This window comes from Rhipicephalus sanguineus, chromosome 6, assembly GCF_013339695.2.
Source record: "Rhipicephalus sanguineus isolate Rsan-2018 chromosome 6, BIME_Rsan_1.4, whole genome shotgun sequence".
Taxonomy (NCBI): Eukaryota; Metazoa; Arthropoda; class Arachnida; order Ixodida; family Ixodidae; genus Rhipicephalus; species Rhipicephalus sanguineus.
The window spans coordinates 159,041,321-159,059,977 of record NC_051181.1 but is presented as its reverse complement, the minus strand read 5'-3'; the positions used below and the strand labels follow the sequence as shown (position 1 = coordinate 159,059,977).

General features: G+C 46.6%; 1 protein-coding gene across 1 annotated transcript; it reads right to left on the bottom strand.

Moving 5' to 3' along the window:
- Positions 1–3,008: 3,008 nt before the first annotated feature.
- Positions 3,009–17,930, bottom strand: LOC119395527 (uncharacterized). The gene is made up of 6 exons (XM_037662512.2): positions 17,708–17,930; positions 11,844–11,923; positions 9,073–9,156; positions 7,836–7,868; positions 5,828–5,872; positions 3,009–3,098 (listed from the first exon to the last, which is right to left on the bottom strand). Exons 1-6 carry the CDS (start codon positions 17,850–17,852, stop codon positions 3,069–3,071), a joined length of 417 nt encoding a protein of 138 aa, XP_037518440.1. The 5' UTR covers positions 17,853–17,930; the 3' UTR covers positions 3,009–3,068.
- Between the last annotated feature and the right edge of the window lie 727 nt (positions 17,931–18,657).

Sequence of the window (18,657 nt, the reverse complement as noted above, 5' to 3'; positions counted from 1 at the left end):
TATTTGCCTCTTTTACGGGTTCGACGAGAGCGTCCCACGAGGGAGGCGTAGCAGGGGATCACAGGTGCATTTGGTACTGACAGGGGAAGCGTGAACGGCCGTGACGTCAATTTGGAGAGGTGCTACTTGTGTTGGACCCCTGACTCGAGCGTCACAAATGGGGTACGTGTGCTCGAATGCGGCGCAATAGGAGAACCCTCTAACGTACTGTTTTGGGAGGCACCATTTGCCACATTCTTGATAGAGCTTTCATTATTATAGTGCGCTTAAAATTACACTGAAGAAACAACAAAATAATCAACAAACAAGTGAACAAGCGAAACTTGCACTAAGGCGTGCAAGGCTTGAAACAGCGAAACTGAGCGATTCTGAAGACTTAAATGGTTGCTTCTAGGTTGTTTCTAGGCCTTAGCTAGGTGATGCAAGTTGTTTCTAGGTTGCTCCTAGGTCGTAGCTAGGCTTTAGCTAGGTGATGCTAGGTTGTTTCTACGTTTATTCTCAGCTCAGAGAGGTTCGAGTTAAACCACAGTCACAGACACGACACGGATGTCCAAACTCCAAAGACAGAACCTCGCGCTGAAGCCAAGCGTTCGCACCCCTCATAGATCTACGGGCACGTCGTCGTTGGCGTAGGCCTTCCATCGATTCGGGGTCTTCTCGCAGCCACCGTTGCCTTTCCCGTTCCCTACCATTCTCTCCTTCTACACACCCATATGTAGATGCAGATGCAGATCCTACGTTTTGGTTCACACCTACCCAGGGGGATTGGCCAATTGTGGGGCTAACTGTTGCCTTCTTCCTTTTTAATGGAAGTTGTGTGTAGTAGGATATAACCAACTTCAAGTGGCACATACCCGTTCATGATGATAGTTTTCTGATATGCTGCACAGTGGCACATACCAGTTTTATGGCGATTGTTTTCTTCATTTTTGTTGGACCAGTGGTGAGTAGTGAGATTTACCCAATTTCTGTGGCGCATACCCGTTTATGATGATGATAGCTTTTTGGTACGGAGTGAACGAAAAACGATTTGCTGAACAGCTTCGCTGTTAAGGAAGGAAGGAAACATAAAAGGAGAAGAAAAACTTCCGGTTGGCTACGATGCACTTAAAAACAACAAAAGGCATACGTTAGTGGTGCCTGGTATGTCCCCTTGCGAGTGCGATATGATGGAGAGCAACACGCATGACAACCATAGGCGTATCTACCGGGGGGTGGGGGGGGTGGGGGCAAGGGGGACGCCAGCACCCCCCCCCCCCCACTGAGAAAAGTTAGGGGGGCTGGCGTCCCCCTAATATTATTTTCGTCATTTCATTATCATTCCTTTGTGAATCGGGGGGCTGCTCCTTCCTCCGTGTACAGATGATGTAACCTTGTAATCCTTTGGCGGTCGCTTGAACATCGGTTGTTGTTTTCTATGCGTACGTGTGTGCATGTGGGTGTATGTGCGTGATTATACATATGTATACATGCATGGATATATGTGTGTATACGTTTGTATGTGTATGTATGTGCGCATGTTATATATAATGGCTCATTTGTTGGAGGAAATGTCTGATGTACTCCCTCGTTCCGCCTATCCTGCATTCTGGCAAAAAGAATTGCTTGGCGCAATACAAACACGGCACACAAGGAAGGCACACAGGGAACAAACACTAGGTAATTTTTGTCAGTATGCACCAACTAGGCCCCCCAAAAGTCCTATTATATCCTGCATCTGTTCTCAATATTGTGCACCGGCGAGCCGCATCTGTGACATTGCGGGCGGTCCTTGATGAGTGCCGCCAGCGCCTGCGAGGCCTCCGAGGTAAGCGGTCGACTTCAATAGCCACACCGAACCACATCCCTCAGGTGCACGGGTGGGCACGCACTTAGCGACTTTCGTCGCGCTTCTACAAGATAACACGCTGAACAAAGACACACGCGCTGTGCGTTGACATCCGGCGTCCGTGACCATATTTCCCTTTCTTCCCGAAGTGTATGGACCTCCCCTTTTCGCGCGGTAATCGCGTTCTTGCCTTTGTCACTCGTTAAGTTTTTTTTTTTTCCCACGAACCACACACGTAACCCTGTTTCTTTCGCCCTGTCTATTTGCTATTTATTTATTGTTTGTTTGTGTGTTCTGACCCCGCCTCTTGTCAAGTTCTAACAAATTGCGACACTGTGATGTCAATATGTATCTCTCTCCCTCTCTCACTTTCTTTTCTTTTTTTGCTGTTGTTGTTGTTCTGGCCCCTCCCCTTGTCCCGTTCCAACGAATCGCGACGGTGTGTGCATCTGTGTCTGTATTGCGAGAATCTGTACTTAAACCCGAACGCAATGCCATAATGTCAAATAATTGTTGTTATGTTTGTTATGTTTTTCACTGTGACTTTCTCTTATATATATATATATATATATATATATATATATATATATATATATATATATATATATATATATATATATATATATATATATATATATATATATATATATATATAGAGAGAGAGAGAGAGAGAGAGAGAGGGGGGGGGGAGTGAGGGAGGCCAGCCCCCCTCCCCCCCACTCGCGAACAAGTTGGCACGCCACTGATGACAAATGATGAGCAGTAGAATCAACGCCCCGGTAACTACAAAACACGAAACCTACGTAAAAGCCGTACACAATTTGTTAACATCCGTGCATCTTAATGCACTCTATTTTCTCTCATTTGGTTCATTTCGGCATGTCCCTCTGCGTAGGTTAATTCTCATTCTTGGCTAATCTTTAGAAATTTTAAACGCTACACTGTTGCCTTCTAAGGATTCTTTCGGAGCGCATGACTATGTGAAAGTAACAAATATGCTTTTAATAAAATGCATGCAAACTTTAGAAACGCGAGCTCCCGTCCTCTCATTATAGCGCAGTTTAGCTGCTGTGGACGCAATTCCCAGGAGACGATCAATAAATGTTATGTAGATTTCTGGAGAAAATTGATCAGGACTCGTGTTGCTTCTCCCTGGTCTGCGTAAGAGGTACACTTAGTATATTGGGCATCAACTTTTATTCGTCAAACCCTGCGCAATAGGATGAGCATGGTCTCGGTGTCACTCCTTTAAATTTTCCCACACGCATTGCTGGAAAGATAAAACAAAGAGGCACCAATTCACATATATTTCAGACAGGCCTAGTTGAATTTGCGACGCCATTCAAATGTATTTTAACGTAGGAAAAAAAAAAACACCACATGCAAAGCAGAAACAGAACTGCGGCCTTTTCACACACATCCCGCCCACTGCCCGTCATGATTCCTTGGCGGGAGTTGCAGCTTGTTTTTTTTAGCACTAAACTGTTGAAACATTTAAAATTTAAAATTTTTTCTACATTCAATGTTTGCTCCTGAACAGTGTTTTTACCTTTATCACTAACAATGTGATTCTGGCGTGTTTGAAAGGAATATCAGAATCATTTAATAACCTTAAGGCCTGTTTCGAAGATAGGCCGAATCGAAATAGTCGAAGATTAGAAATAATTAATCTAAATGTGTTAGGCATAGTACTACGGATCTGTTTTAGACAACTGGGACTCTGAACTTCTTGAATAGAATTTGTGGGAATTCAGGCGTCCGCGCCAGTGGCTCGACGCCATCTTCCCTTGGAGAATTCTCGTGTCCCTCTCCTCTCGACCGGACGGGTGGCAGCTGGCCATAAATCGCCGTCACTTTGCTGCCACCCCGCCCTCAAAGGTTAAACACGGTGTCCCATTGGCCCAATTTTGGCGGGATTTGGACCTGGCTCGCGCTCGCCTAGAAGCGGCGGGCGCGCGACCAGGTTGTTCGAGGGAGACCACTTGGGGACCTCGAAGGGTGCGTACCTGTGTAGTCCAGCGCCTGTCCTGTGTAGTCCTCCCTCTCGTGTCTTCGTCTTTTTGCGCTGTTTAAACAATGTGTTTTGGCCGCTCCGGCCGGCGGCGATCCTTTGTTCTTTGTTCTTCGCCGCCGGCCGGCGGTTACGTCGTTTTGTCGGGGCTCCGGCCTCGGCGGGCGCGCGCTACCCTCCGCGGTCTCGAAGTCCCGAGGCAGCGCCTCGCGATCGTGCACCGTATGTTCCTTTTAAGTGTTGCTTTATCTGTTCTGTGTCTTCTGCTCTGGGGTGCGAGATCGCGGGAGCGCTGGCCGAAGGGTAGGTCGGCTCTCCAAACCTGGTTCTTTCTTTCTTTGTTCGTTTTGTGGGTGTGCCATTCGCGGCCACATTTGGTAACAATTGTATTAGCTAATTGGTGTCCTGTGTAACGATCTTACGTGCGATTGGTTGTAATGAATTATTGTTCTCTTGTATTAAAATCCCCCGTAATAAATCACTAATTTGGAGAGTGTCGCCTAGGGTCTCCCTCGCTGCGCGCGACGGCTCGCCGTCCCTTCGCGGTGATGGGCCGAGTTCTCGCGCGCAGCAGTTCGAACGGTACACGGGCGCGGGACGAACGAGGGCGCGGCAGCCTGCATGAAGCTCCCAGTGCTCGAACCCGCGGTGGTGATTGGACGGTGCGACACCACAAATTTTAAGCATTACCTAATAATCTAAAGGATCAACTCTATCTCACAGGATCGTGTGAGCACCCTACTTGAATATGCTGGCGTCTGTTAGCACCATTACCGATTCGCTCTCACCAATAAATTAGAATAAAACATCCTTAATAGGATGCACTTGTTATGTGGTATATAGTATAGTTTGAAGCTTACCATGTTATAATGCAAACATAAACTACTGGTTAAACTTGCAAGAACAGACAAAGGCATGACTTAAATTGCTTCGCTATATTTATCATTGAAAGTCGTCATTCATTAAGATAAACTCATTAATTAACCAATGCATAAGCAGCGAGTGGAAATGACTGCATGTGCTTCCGTTCCAAGATACTTCATAGTTATCAAATTACGCTTTTTATCAGGCGTTATGGGCGTTCTGATTCTTTTCTTTATCTTTTATCGTTATATTCTTAGCCTTCAATGCATGTACGGGGGTTGCTGGTACATAACTAAGTAATAAATATACGTAGACACCAATAGGCGTAACTTGAGCGTTCTTCGTAAGATTATCGCATGTTTTGCGGAACGAAACCTTTTAATGGGCCTGCAGACCCACAACACGTTCGCTTCAAACTTGAGAATACGCTAGTGTGAGTGTAATGCCTTTCATTTAATGCGTTCTTGAAAAAAAAAAAGTTTGAAAATGACTGGTAATGTAGAAGACAACGAAGGCGTGCGTCTCGAATAATATAATGCAACAAACAATAAGCGATTTTGGGCTTTCAGTTACATTCAACGGACTAAAATTGTCGCAGTGCCTTTTTAAGTGTAATTCAGCTTATCGAGTAAACCATTTATTAATCCTTGTAGATATGACATCTGCAAAATATATACAATATTTACGGTGAACATCGCATGCAGACCGCAGTGAATAAAGTCATAGGATGATTCTAACCGATCTGAGGAACATTGTCACTTGAGCCGCGCGCCATTGACCCGCTGTCAATGAAGTCGTCGTGTGAACGACGACTTCATTCGGATGACCTTGAACGAACAGCGGATGTAGCTTCTTCCGCATCGATGCAAGGTTTTACACAACGTTTAATTAGGTCAGCACTAGTTCTATGAAACTCACAAGAATTTTCTTGTTTCCAAAAAATAGTCGTCAGAAAAGTAGTCGCGAGAGAAAAATGTCATTAGGATGTATAGAATTATACACCGCAAGACGCAAGTATTTTTAAATGAAAAGTACTAATATTACATGCAACCGAAGGAGAACGTTACTGTGCTGCAAGAAAAAAAAAAGTTGATAGAGTTGTAAGTGTTTGTTAATGTGCTTACGAAAGCGTCCTGGACTTGAGTGCTGTTCTCGTGTCCCAGGACGGCCTAGGAGAAATGGGAATAGGTTGTTCCGTAAGAATACAAAAAAAGGCCAGTGAATCTCCCAGCGAAAGTGCATGTGAACTGCCGTACATTAACGTCGTGTGAATCTTCGTTTTTATGTAAACCGACTGGTGATATGGTGCAACGACACCATTAAAGGGGCCCTGAACCAGCTTTCGATACTGTGTCATCCAATGCAGTATCGGAGTTTAATTGCCTGAAGCAGGGGTCGGCAATCTTTTGAGGCGGAGGGCCAAGTTGCATGAACACAGCGGGGGCCGCAATGCAAAGCGGGGGCGGGGGCGGGGGGGGGGGGGGCAAAGAAAATATTCTGCTAATCGACAATAGTATACAAAACCGGAATATATGTTTATTTTGAGCACGCATGTCACTAGGTTGCAGCCTCGAAGAAGGCCAGTCCGCTTATCGAAACGTCGGTTCCAGCACACACACCCTGTTTACGAATTTTTCATCGCAAGCTTCCAGCTTCCCCTGACTCCTGTCTCTTTTTAAACGGGGAGGGGGGGGCGCAGGTTGTCGACCCCTGGCCTAAAGGATCGATTGCCGCGAAAGCTTCTCGAGTCCGTCAAGAAGAGTTACAGATATTTGTCGCACGCTTTAAGTGCTTTCTGTCTTCTCTCATCGCGAGGAGCGCACAGGGAGCGCATTCCTCGCATGCTAGTAGTGTATCTACTGTGTGACGTTAGCGGACTATGGAGCGCGGCGCCGTCACATGGCGGCACCCCGTGGCAAGAAGCACACTTGATCCAAACGTAGCTCTTGATTTATGTGGCCAATAGTGTTATAGTATATGCTGTTTGACGCCAAAAGGCAGGCGCCGGCAGCTCTAAAGAGAGTGAGCACAGGCCTCACATAGGGAAAGAGAATGCCTGTGAAAATTGCAACTTCGCGCTGCGCTTGTAGACTCTCCTTACCGCGCACGACTGCAAGATTTGGCTGAGCTGGTCATGCATAGCAGTGTCTGCTTTTCGCAGGATGCGTCTTTTCACCAATTACGGGCGTTGGTTCATGACGGCTTTAACGTCGTGTGAGCCTCGCGCAGAAACAATTAATGCGAAGACACTTGAGGAGAACTTTTTCTTGGTCTATCGTTGGTGTGTGTTTGAGGACATATTTGCCGCCAAAAGGACGCAGACAGAAGAAGACGAGGACAGAAGAAGAGGACGGGCGCCGCCCGTGTCCTCGTCCTCGTCCTCTTCTGTCTGCGTCCTTTTAGCGGCAAATATGCCTTCAAACGAAGGAGCTTGAGCCTTTTTGGTTCCTTTATGGTCACTGCATACTATGCTGCATACGTATGGTTACCGCATGATAAAATGCTCCCCATGGGGCCTGTAAGGTACATTGAAATAAATAAGTAAATAAATAAATAAATAAATAAATAAATAAATAAATAAATAAATAAATAAATAAATAAATAAATAAATATGCCAAAGAAAAGTAACATGCATAATGGGGTGTTTTACAAAGGACTCGTACAAACCTTGGTACAGCCTTAAGTTCTTTATGCTGAACAAATAAGACAACGATACATGGAAGTCTGTATGGCCATAAAACACTTCGTACATTCAGTAAGCAAAGAAATATTTAGAAATTGAGGATATGTTCTATATATGACGAAAATTCAGCGCCCTGGTATAAGTATGGCAGATTGCTTGAATTAAATGCGCTTTATAACTGGCAAAAGGCGTGTGGGGCTCCAATAAAGCTATCGTGTTAATATATTTGCATTTTACCTGGCCTTGTGCACAATTTGCATGTGACACCGCACGTACGTATGTCACATTCAACACGCGGAAGCGGAGACTTTAGATGAGAGCCCCCTCTTTAGTTGTTTGCGATTACAGCGCGAAAAGTCACGCTATAATTCTATGGAGGACATTTTAGTGGCATTATATCCCGCGGCAAGCTCCAACTAGAGGAACTGACAAAAAATTTTGCTTCTCACCAAGGTCTCTGGGTTTCTGAAGCATTCCAAGTTCTGAAGAAGAGAAAGGACACGCGTGTAAGCCTGAACCACACGTGTTCATTATATACACTGTAAGATTGAAAGGAGTGCTGCTTTTGACAGCATTTGAAGAAGGCCATGATCATCCCAATTCTCTGAAGTTCTCGCACTCCTTTCAGTAGTTACTCAAACATGAAAGTGCGTTTCTGAACGCTGAGCCCTTTTAATACGATTGTTTAAGCATACACTGTTTCTGTGAAGACCGCCACAAAATGTTTAAGCGCACTGTGTCAGGCGGCGCAATGATAGTCTGGATTGTATATTGATGAAGATATTATTTGAAGACAGAGAAATCGAAATGCATAACTGACTAAATATTGAAATTCAGTAACTGTAATTTGAACTAAGCATCTTTCATATGGCACTTATTACAATTAAAAAATATATACGAAGCATTAAGTTAAAATTGCTATACATCGTTTTATTTTTTCATGCTTAAAGGCGTTGCAATAAAACGCCAAGTTCGATTTCACAACGTTTGTTTGTACCGCAAACATCGGCAAACTTCGCTTCATCGAGAATTTCTCGAAAGAGCCTTTGTCCTGGTGTCTACACGCGCTCTTCAGTTTTATTTAAGTGTCGCTAATGCAATAATTTATTAACTAAAATAAATTCATGCTATATTTTAAGCACGCGAAAAATAATAGCCGTTATCAGCAAGGGGTGAAAACCATAGGCGTGCGCACGAGGGGGAATTATGTGAAGAGGGGCGCCAATTCTGCCGATGCCTTTACTCAGTCGCACCTTTGACGTCATTTTTTTGAATTCTCAAGTTCATGACTACTCATGTTTTTTCAAGATAATACCAACCAAGGACCCCTGGTGTTGTATTCAATGAACTGGTTATACTTCCCACCTTAATACCGAAAATCTAAGGACCAATGGCAGGCCTTTGTGAGCGCCAGCGATTCAGTTTCATTTTTGCATCTATATTGCGGCGCTCGTTTTCTTTCGGACTCGACCAGGGGGGAGCGTTGTGGTGAAACTTGGCCCCGCCCACTGAGAACCCTGCGCAGGCCGTGATTACTCCTTCATTTATATTTGTCTCAGTAAAGAAAAAGTTACTCGCACAGTTATTTTACCGGCTGACAGAGCTGCTTTTCACCGCGTGACATCACGCTATACGACTTGGTTGAGTTTTTCCTTCGCAAGGACAGTGACAGGTTTCGTGACTTACCTTTCCGAACTTGTTGGATCTGCTGCACTCTACCGAATAGTCCGGGAATTTTTCCTGCAGCGCCTGCTTGGCGCAAGGTATTTGCTGCAAGAAACGTGCACGTCACACTTTTACCGGAGGCCTCCGTATCGCGGCTAGACCGTGTTGGGGCGTCTTTTTTGCTACAACCATTCATGGCAGTCCAGAGATAAGGGGCAAGGGGAGGGGAGGCTGCCTTCCCCCTCTCCTTGCCCCCAATCAATGATGTTGCGCATTTGGGCTCACACCAATACTGAAGCTAGCATAACTGAAACAGAATTATAAAATAGGCATTGAAGATATCGCTAATCTCGAACATATGCTCTGGCGGTGCCCCGCGTTACACGGCGGCGAAGTCAAAATGGGAAGAAGCTATTACAAGCTCCGTACTCGAAGCACAACTATGGGCAGTCCAACGGGCCCGCGACGCAGCAGAGAGACTTGGTCTTTCTGTTCCGACGTGGGAGCGGCCCGCAACGTGCTAGGGCGCGTTCCGAGGGACCGAAATAAAGTTTATTCATCCATTCATTGAAGAAGGAAACATCATAGTACCTATTTAATGAAGAACTCGGCGAATAGATTTATCTTAGTTGAAAGGGTAGCGAGGAAAGAACAGAAAAACTAAAGAAAACGTAAACTTCTTTCGTTTAATTTCGCACGAACGAAAACGGTTCCTCAGTCGCATAGAAATTAGAGGTGTGCACGGGCTCCGGGTAGCCCGAAAGCCCGAGCCCGGCCCGGCCCGCGGGCCGGGCTCGGGCGGGCCGACGCATTTTCATCTCGGGCCCGGGCCGGGCTCGGGCTACTTGGAGTTTTATCGGGCTGGGCTCGGGCCCGGCGCAAAGCCCGACTCAAGCCCGAAATATAGAGAATGAGCGGGAATTGTTTTCCAGCACGCATACACTGCAGCGCCTTTTCCGCGACCGCCCTTTACAGCTTTTCCTCTCCATTCGCTACTTTAAACAAAAGGGGAGCTCTCCGATTATCTCTCTATGGAATCGTCCGCCTGTCCATCTGAAGTTTTAGTCTTCTGGAAAAACAAGCAGCAGAGATATCCCAAGCTTGCCAGGCTGGCAAAAAAGATATTAGCAATTTCGGCGACGAGTGCAAGCAGTGAACGCAACTTCAGTTCGGCGGGCTACATAATGCAAAAGCGCCGCACTTCTTTGAAGCCGGAATCGTCGGTCTGCTTGCTGTTTTTGCACGACAATATGTAATCTGTGTAATAGAGACTGTTCGTCGTGTGTCGTTTGATCATATTTGAGATGCTCAATCAAATGCCAAATTACCGGAAAACGATGTTTTCTTTTCGCAGCGAACCTTCAAAAAGCCGGCCGGCCGGGCCGGCCGGATGGTTTTCGTACGTCGGCCGGGCCGGGCGGGCTCGCAGCCCTTTGCCGTCTGGCTCGGGCGGGCCTTCGACAAAGTCAGCGGGCCCGGGCCGGGCTCGGGCTCGGAAATACGGCCCGTGCACAGCTCTAATAGAAATTAAAGGAAAGGCAACGCATGGCGCCGCATGCAAACTTCGACCAATATCCTCGCTTGGAAGAAATGGGAACCAATGGCAAGGGCAAAAAGAAACGGTATGGCGATCTTGCTAGAACAAAAGCAGTAAAATAAGTCATCATGAAGTAGTAAAATAACAAATGCAGAAACATAGATAGGTCTACCAGCCCCGTGCACCTCATTCCTTGCAGTTTAAAACTTTTGCTCTGACTGCTTCAGGCCGCAAGTTACGGCTTTTGCGAAGCATGCGACGCAATTTACTCAGCTGCTGGCAAATAAATTTCGTTTGCTAAATACATATGCTGAAATCTACAAGCGTCGAAGTTTTATCTCGCATAGAATTGTCAGTCAGCGGTTATACGGAATTTACTACAATACCAGCCTGAACCGTTCGGTGACTCCTCCTCACCCACTAACGTCGGCGTATAAACATCCAAATACAAACTACGTCGAGAAGAAGCCCCTGCGACTATGTTTGTTTCATTCAGGTCTGATAGCCATTCGTTTATTTATTTTTTAGTTATCTGGGGGTTTTCTTTCTTTCTTTCTTTCTTTCTTTCTTTCTTTCTTTCTTTCTTTCTTTCTTTCTTTCTTTCTTTCTTTCTTTCTTTCTTTCTTTCTTTCTTTCTTTCTTTCTTTCTTTCTTTCTTTCTCTCTTTCTTTCTTTCTTTCTTATTCTCCCACTCCAGTATAGCATTCATCTTCATTTCAATTGAAGCATCCCGTGCGAAGTAGCAAGCCCTGCATATAAAAGGGCTTACATCTTCAACTTTTGTTCAGCTCGTTAGCTCTTCCTCTGTCTCTCACCCTCTAAATTCAAAACTTTAAACAAATATATTGCCGACATTTCTTGCCTGTTCCTAATCCCGCGGGGTCGCCCAATATCAAGGGATTGACCAACAATCCGGCGGTATGGAAGCGAGTAAAGCACGGCAAATGAGTTCTTCAAAACATTTGTCAACCTCCGGAATATAAATTCAAAATACATTTTTCTTCGATTTATAAGTCTGCAGCAGGTCACTAAGAAATAATATTTTCGGGCATGTCATAACGGAGACAACCCCAGGGATTCGTCATGCAAGCCTTTATTGCTCCTCAAAGAGATTATCGGAATCGCAAACAGTAGGAGTTGTTGCATCGTATTTTTATTTCATTTGCTCTTCCGGCCGTGACCATCGCGTTCTTTAACTTTATTTGTGTTGTGTTTTCAGTTCTCCGTGTTATGTATTCGTTTTCGCGAAGCTCACCTGTATTTCGTCCCAGTGTCGGCCAAGTGTGTCCAACTGGCGCAAGAGGCCCATCATTCTTCCCATGCAGTTCTTCATCACTGCACATATACGAAGAAGTACGGGCGTTCTAGATAATTGCCGGCAAGATCCTACACATATAGTGCGCTCGTAACGTAGTACTTATGAATTCGTATGTATGTGCGCGTACAAGCGTCTGAAAAAGGCAATGTCTGTTGTAAACTTTTGATAATTTGAAGGTAAAAACCTATTTTCTCGCAACACTTTTTTCTTGTGTAAAGAGGATACTAAGAATATCCAGCACTGTTATAAACTTTTATTATTGTTTTTCAAGTACCGTGGAGTCGCGGTTGACGCCTGGTGATAACATGCCTATATAAACACATTCAGCACCAGTTATTTAGGCCACTGGCGTAAATCACATGGGAGGTGTGGAGAGAGGGGGGGGGGGTAGGCAGGCCCTTACCCCCTTGTGTTCAGACTGCTGGGGACACCCCTTGCAAGTATCACCCGCTGAGCTTTATCTCTCAAAAATGATATCTGAATTGCTTGAAAATTAAGTACGGCACATTCAACTTTTTTTAGCGCCTGTTTGTTTTGTAGTGTGTGCATGTGTTCAGTACCGTTCGGCTGTGTAAGACTATAAAAATCGCAACTCTTGTTCGACCGGTTTCTGAGAAGACTCAGTAGCACAATGCAATTTACGCGAGCTGTAAGAACCAAAGCGCGTTTTTAAATTTTATTTCGAGGCGTGATTTTAATTGGTGTATATTCAAAATAAAACCCGCATTTATATAAACAATATGACCGCCATGGAAAGATACGTAAGGCCACTGATTTAGGCTCACCGAGCCGCTTCCCTGTCGCCTGAATCTAACAAGCTCTTGCGCGGGCGACCTAATTTTATCTTACTTTTAAAGTTGGCTTGCATTATTTCACGCTCCGCTGAATCGGCAGACCGCAGGACATGATCAAAGTAAGAAAGCGTTTAGCTTCACTGATAACCAGTATTTCGGCTGTTGTTGTTGTTGGCAAATGATGATGGTGGTGATGATTTGCTGGTGTCCCCTTTCTAACGGGCGGGTGTAGTGACACCCTATAGCACATATATGAGAGAGAAAAAATTCACCGACGATTACGATACTGCCTAATGTTCATTATGAGCGCAGCTTCGTGTTGGCGCAAAGCCAACTGTGTTTGAAGTTTTGGCTATCTGCAGTTGTAGCACGTAACATTCGTCACATATTGCCACGGAAACTGCTAGTGCTCGGGTGCTACGTGTTCGCTCTCTTTCGTCCTCGTTCGCTCTATCGGCGCCGACGTAAGAGCTATGCTTTAAAACGCCAGGCCTGCGTGGAACGCGCAGCACAGTACCATCGAAAGCTGGAAGAGCGGCCTTTCTAGAGCCCGTTTTAAACTCACTTGCGGCAATTAATACAAGTTCACATGCAAGGTATCCACTACGCCGTAAATCATAATTTTTGTGAAGTAGGACAGCACCCATTATGCCATTATTCGTCTTTCTGCGGATAATTGAGGTACCCGCTACACATCTGTAAAGTATTATGTGCACTTTGTTGATGCTGCATGTGGCTGATGACGATGAAGAATTATGATTGAGCACACTGCAGTGGGTGGGAAGCATTAAACCACACACTCGTTGCGCATTTAGCACTGTGTGATGATTGGTTATTTTACTCGTCTGCCACGCTGTATTACATAGGTTAACACGATTCCTAGCCCGACATGACGCCTGAGCGGCCGTGCGCCTGGCTTTTTTTTTTTTCAGACGAGTTTCAAGCACCAGCGTGGCTTTTTGGTAGAATATACGACTGCCACGCAGAGGGCTCGGGTTTACGTCCCACTCAATCCTGGATATTTTTTCTCATTTTATTTTCTCATGTCTATCGGTTATTTTTTCATGTGTATCGGTTACGCCACCGACGGCGACAGCGACAGCGACGCCACTCAACGCAGGAACGGGCACCTAAGAGCTGCGCTCTAAAACACACGTCACACTGGAGAAACCCAGCAAAAGTAAAGGAAAAGAACGAACGAACGAACAAAGAAAAAGCGGAATACGCTAAAAAGCACACTGGCACTCTCGACTATCGCTTGTTGACACTGCTGCACTTTGTCACAGCATTGCGCCGCACTGCTCTCGTCCGCTGAGAGAGAGAGAGAATAGAACGTTTATTTGGTGTTGTGTGAGAAGATCGGTAAGTGGGATCCTTAGTCCGGGATCCCATTGGCGCGGGCCGCTGTCCTCGCACGTTTCACGAGGGCCTCTTGGGTCTTCGGATCCGAGCTGGACAGAGATGCCTCCCACCCTTTTACGTTGGGCTGTGTCCTGGGTTGCATGGGTGGATTATGCGGACATTCCCGTACCGTGTGGTACAGGGTGGCTGTTTTATTGTCGCAGAGCCTGCACTGTGGTGCGTGTGCGTAGGCATCTATCTTAGATAGTATGTATGCATGGGTTAGGGTAGGAGAGTGTCTGCAGGCGACGCCACGCTACCTGAGATTCTTTACAGAGATTGGGACCCGAGGGCAGAAGGTACCGTCTTTCGAGTATTTGGTGTTGCAGAATGTCTGTATATGTCAGAAGCGGGTCCATACGCATAGCCGAAGGTGGGTGCGATATGCCGGGGTCGAAGGTCCGGAAGAGTAATTCTCGGACCGAGGCGTGGACGAGACCATTGCCTCTGACTCCTCAATGGCCGGGTATCCATATGAGCTGTTTCCATTCTCCCTCTGAGTGTGGGGACGATAGCATGTGTGAGGATTCGGTGCGCAATGGGGCCAATGTGGCTTTTGCAGAAATTTCGGTAGGCTGCTTGTGGGTCTGTGAGAACAAAGGTGGACCCGGGTTTCGTAGGGCGAGGGCAATTCCTGTTTCTTCCATGCTATAGTTGCGTCTGTGTCCTGGGCTGATATATAATCAATCTTTTTTCAGAAGGGTTGATAGGAGGGCTAGTTGGTATAGATTGATTGTGAAATTTCGGGGCGCAAACAAACGCGAAACAGAAAGAGTGGGCCACAAACAAGCGCAGTCTGCGTGTGCCCGCTCTTTCTGTATCTCGTTTGTTTGTGCTGCCAAAACTTCACAATCAATCTGTTTTCCTTGATGAATGAAACCTGCCGTGTATTTGCTGTGCACAGGTCCAGCTGCATCGACAAAGAAGGCGCTCTCAGTGTCTGAGTATTTGTCGTGAGCCCTGGTCCGTGCCCGACGTCGATGTTCGTGGAACTGCGGATGCATGTTACGTGGTAGTGGTTTGATAATGAAGTCCTGACTCCATTCATGTGGGATACGTTGTTTCCATAGGCGTGCGCAGGGTTCCCCATCAGGGAGGGCGAAGGTTCATCGCAGCGCCCTCCCCACCCTACTAAGTCAATGTATGGGGCAGATTTGGCGCCCCCCCCCCCCTTCTTAGGTGACTAGAAGGGTCAATGTACGGGGCAGATTTGGCGCCCCCCCCCTCTTAGGTGATTAGGGAGGGCGGCCGCCCCCCTGTCCCCCCTGTGCGTACGCCTATGGTTGTTTCCCCCCTCCACTGAATGGGTGGCTTCGATGCGAAGTTCTGATAGCGTCTTCCGTCCCGTTTTAGTGACGGCCAGGCGCATGACTTGATTTGTGTGGTATGCTGTGACAACTGATGATGAAACTGTGGCTTTCCCTTTGCACCGGGAAAGACAAGTGCCTATCGCGCCATCTCTCGGTGGCTGCCACGCGCCGCCGTAACTTAATGGTAAAGAGGGGGGAGGGGGATGATATCTGAAGAACTTATATGGTTATCAAAACTGACTGTCGTTTGCACATACTAGAGACCCAGCGGAAGGTTTTGGCAAAATCGTGGTATCGTGCCACAAAGCACGTTGGTTCCTACGGCTTAAGAGGCTCATGGGCGGCACTGTAAAATATTCAAGTGTCCTGGGAAATTACGTATTTTAACGCGATAGCGTTAGAGCGCTCGTTTCGCAGAAATTCCGGTGTCAGTTTTGGCGACGTCGCTGGCGGCGTCTTTGGTTGTGATCGAAAAAGCAGCATTGTCCGTGAAAGGGGTCATGAAGCACCCCTTGGGCTGATTGAAAAAACACATCCTGCGGAAAGCTGACACGGCTATGAACTGCTCTGCCAAATATTACAGTCGTGCGCGCCGCGTAATGGCCACAAGCGGAGCGCGAAGTTGCCGTTTCCCCAGGCACCCTCTTTTCAAACAGAGGCCGGTTCTCACTCTCGTCGGTGGGCGGGGCGTCTGTCCGCTGTACGTCGCAGAGACATAGCACGCTTATTGGCCGATAGCCGACGTAAATCGAGAGCGGCGTTCGGATCAGATGCGCTTCTTGCCGCGGGGTGCCGTCACTTGCCGGCGCCCTCCTCAGTACACGGTAGCCGCACTCGCGCAAGCGAATCACAGCGGGAGAGCGATCGCGTTTCATGACGCGCGCTGGCGTAACTTCTTTCTCCCATGCCATCCCTCCCTGTCTAGCTTCCAGTGCGCTCGTCGGCACGAGAAAAGAGAGAAAGCGCTGGGAGCGTGCGCCAAACCCCCGTAACTCCGCTGATTCTTGACGGATTCGAGAAATTTTTGGGGCAATCGATTCGTGAGGCAGTACACTCCGATACTGAGGCCATTAGATCATTACTTGGAAAAGTGGTTCATGACCCCTTGAACAAAAAATTCGAGGTAGATGCACATAAAGATAGGAGCCAGAGGGCGTCCGCACTTTAGCTTTCCTTGCGGCACGTTTTAGGCCTCCACCGAGAGGCGAAGGCAGGCTAACGATTGGGAAAGCGATACGAACACGGCCCGATTACACTATCACGTTCTGCTCTTTTGTGGCACGCTACTGCATTTTTACCACAACATACCAGTGGGTCTCTAGTTTGCACAACCATGTGTCAATGTTGATAACACCTCTCGTTCGGTGGATATGATTCTTTCTCGCATATTTGTCATTCGGTTACGGTGGGGTAGCGGCCGCCACCAAAGATGGCACGACGTTCAGTGGTCCCAGAATCCTGGCAATTAAACCTTTGCCTCGAAAAAACATCGGGGATTAATCTTCCTTATGACTGAGAGTGTTTACTTTGTTTGTTCTTCTTTTTGCACTCAATGGAATCTTCAAAATTCCCCACCAGTATCAGACTCAAAAGAGCCTTGCTTTTCTTTTTTTTTTCGTCCTTCTGCAAGGTCCATGATCCGAACCCATTAGTACGACAAAAATAACCGGAGCGTTAACCAGACGTGTAGTTTAGCTTCAAGGCCCTGCGTCTCTGTCTTCCATACAATGTTCACAATATCTCAGGTACTGATTTTCATTTTGCAGAAACTCTGGAAGAAGGATATCTCTTATTTGTGCCTCGAGTTCTTCCGCCGCATAGTAAAAATTGTGCTAATTCAGTTAAGCCTAGCTTCCACGACTGACGTCTTCTACTCGATCAGCGAGATGTCCTTATTGCGACAATTGCGAAAGCCGGCTCTGCTAGCTGCACACTGCTGAAATTAGTAAAGTTGCTGAAAGTACCGTAGTTAGACATCTCTTGAAACGCCTACACATGCCTCATTGACCCATTGATAACTTAACAGTACTTGTCTAAATAGATAATTAAGTATAATTAACTAAATAAACGCCATCAAATGATCACTACTGGCGAACGCTCCGTTGGGGTCAATATGTACTAAGTTGTCTTCGCGTAACGCAATCCTTTCCCTTTTTTTTCAAATCTTGGTGCATGATAGTTGAGACATCCAGCCTATACGTGATTCTATCAATCTCTTCCGTGCTTTCCTTTTCATCAAGTACCACGTCCAGGTTTCGTACGGTTTATCGTTGGGCTAATATATCTCGACGCATACCTTTTCTGCACTGGGGTGTCATCTTTCCAGGGTTCAGGCTGAAGAGGGTCTTGCGGAAGTCTGCGAAGCTCATTTCCGAGGCGTCTGTAACCAAAACCGGGCAGAACGCGAGGGTTAACACTAAGCCTAACGTGGCGGCCTTCATTGTAGGACTATTCGACCGGCCGTAATGTGTTCCTGTGTCCTTGCAAACTGGTAGCCTCCGATGTCTGCTGCGACGCGTCTGAATAAAACGACAGCGAGCGATGCCGCTACATAGAATGCCGTGGTGACAGCTGTTTGAACACAGAGAGGACGAAATTCTGGGTCGTGCACACACAGAAGCGTCGGGGATAAATGACCAGCAGCCTTTATGTACGCAGCCTCGCATGTACGCTGTGAAAAGGATGTATACCATGCCCCCACTTCTGACTAATAGAGAGAGTTTGCGGGTAGGCACGTGCATGAATTATGGTCATTTAGTCAGATGACACTCTGCCATCTCATGTGCTCTGTAACTATGTTCGGGCCTCGACAGCGCACAGCTTCCAAGAAATGGGCCCATTTTTATTTTGGTTGTTAAATAAAAGAAAAATCGCCGTCGGCAGCTGTATGTACCGCCAGATGTATGGGGCACCTTGCTCTTGAATTTATTGTCGCAAGATGGCTGACACTTTTCGTTCTCGTTTTTGTTTTGCACTCATTATGGTATATATTTTTTATGTCGCTAGGCCTTCACTAAAACTGCTTGTAATCTCGAATTGATACGCTTCTGCAAGCGAAACCATGATTGAAATGCCGAGAAAGTCTTTCCCGGCGAATAATTACACCATTGATGTCGATGTGCGACGAATTGCGCCCTGTGGTCAAGAAAGCAGGTGCAAGCCGTCTATAGACTGATATATGGGTGGGTTTCGGTGCCACCATACTCGGCTATTAACCTTGCCGATTCTTTATCTTGAACAACTAAA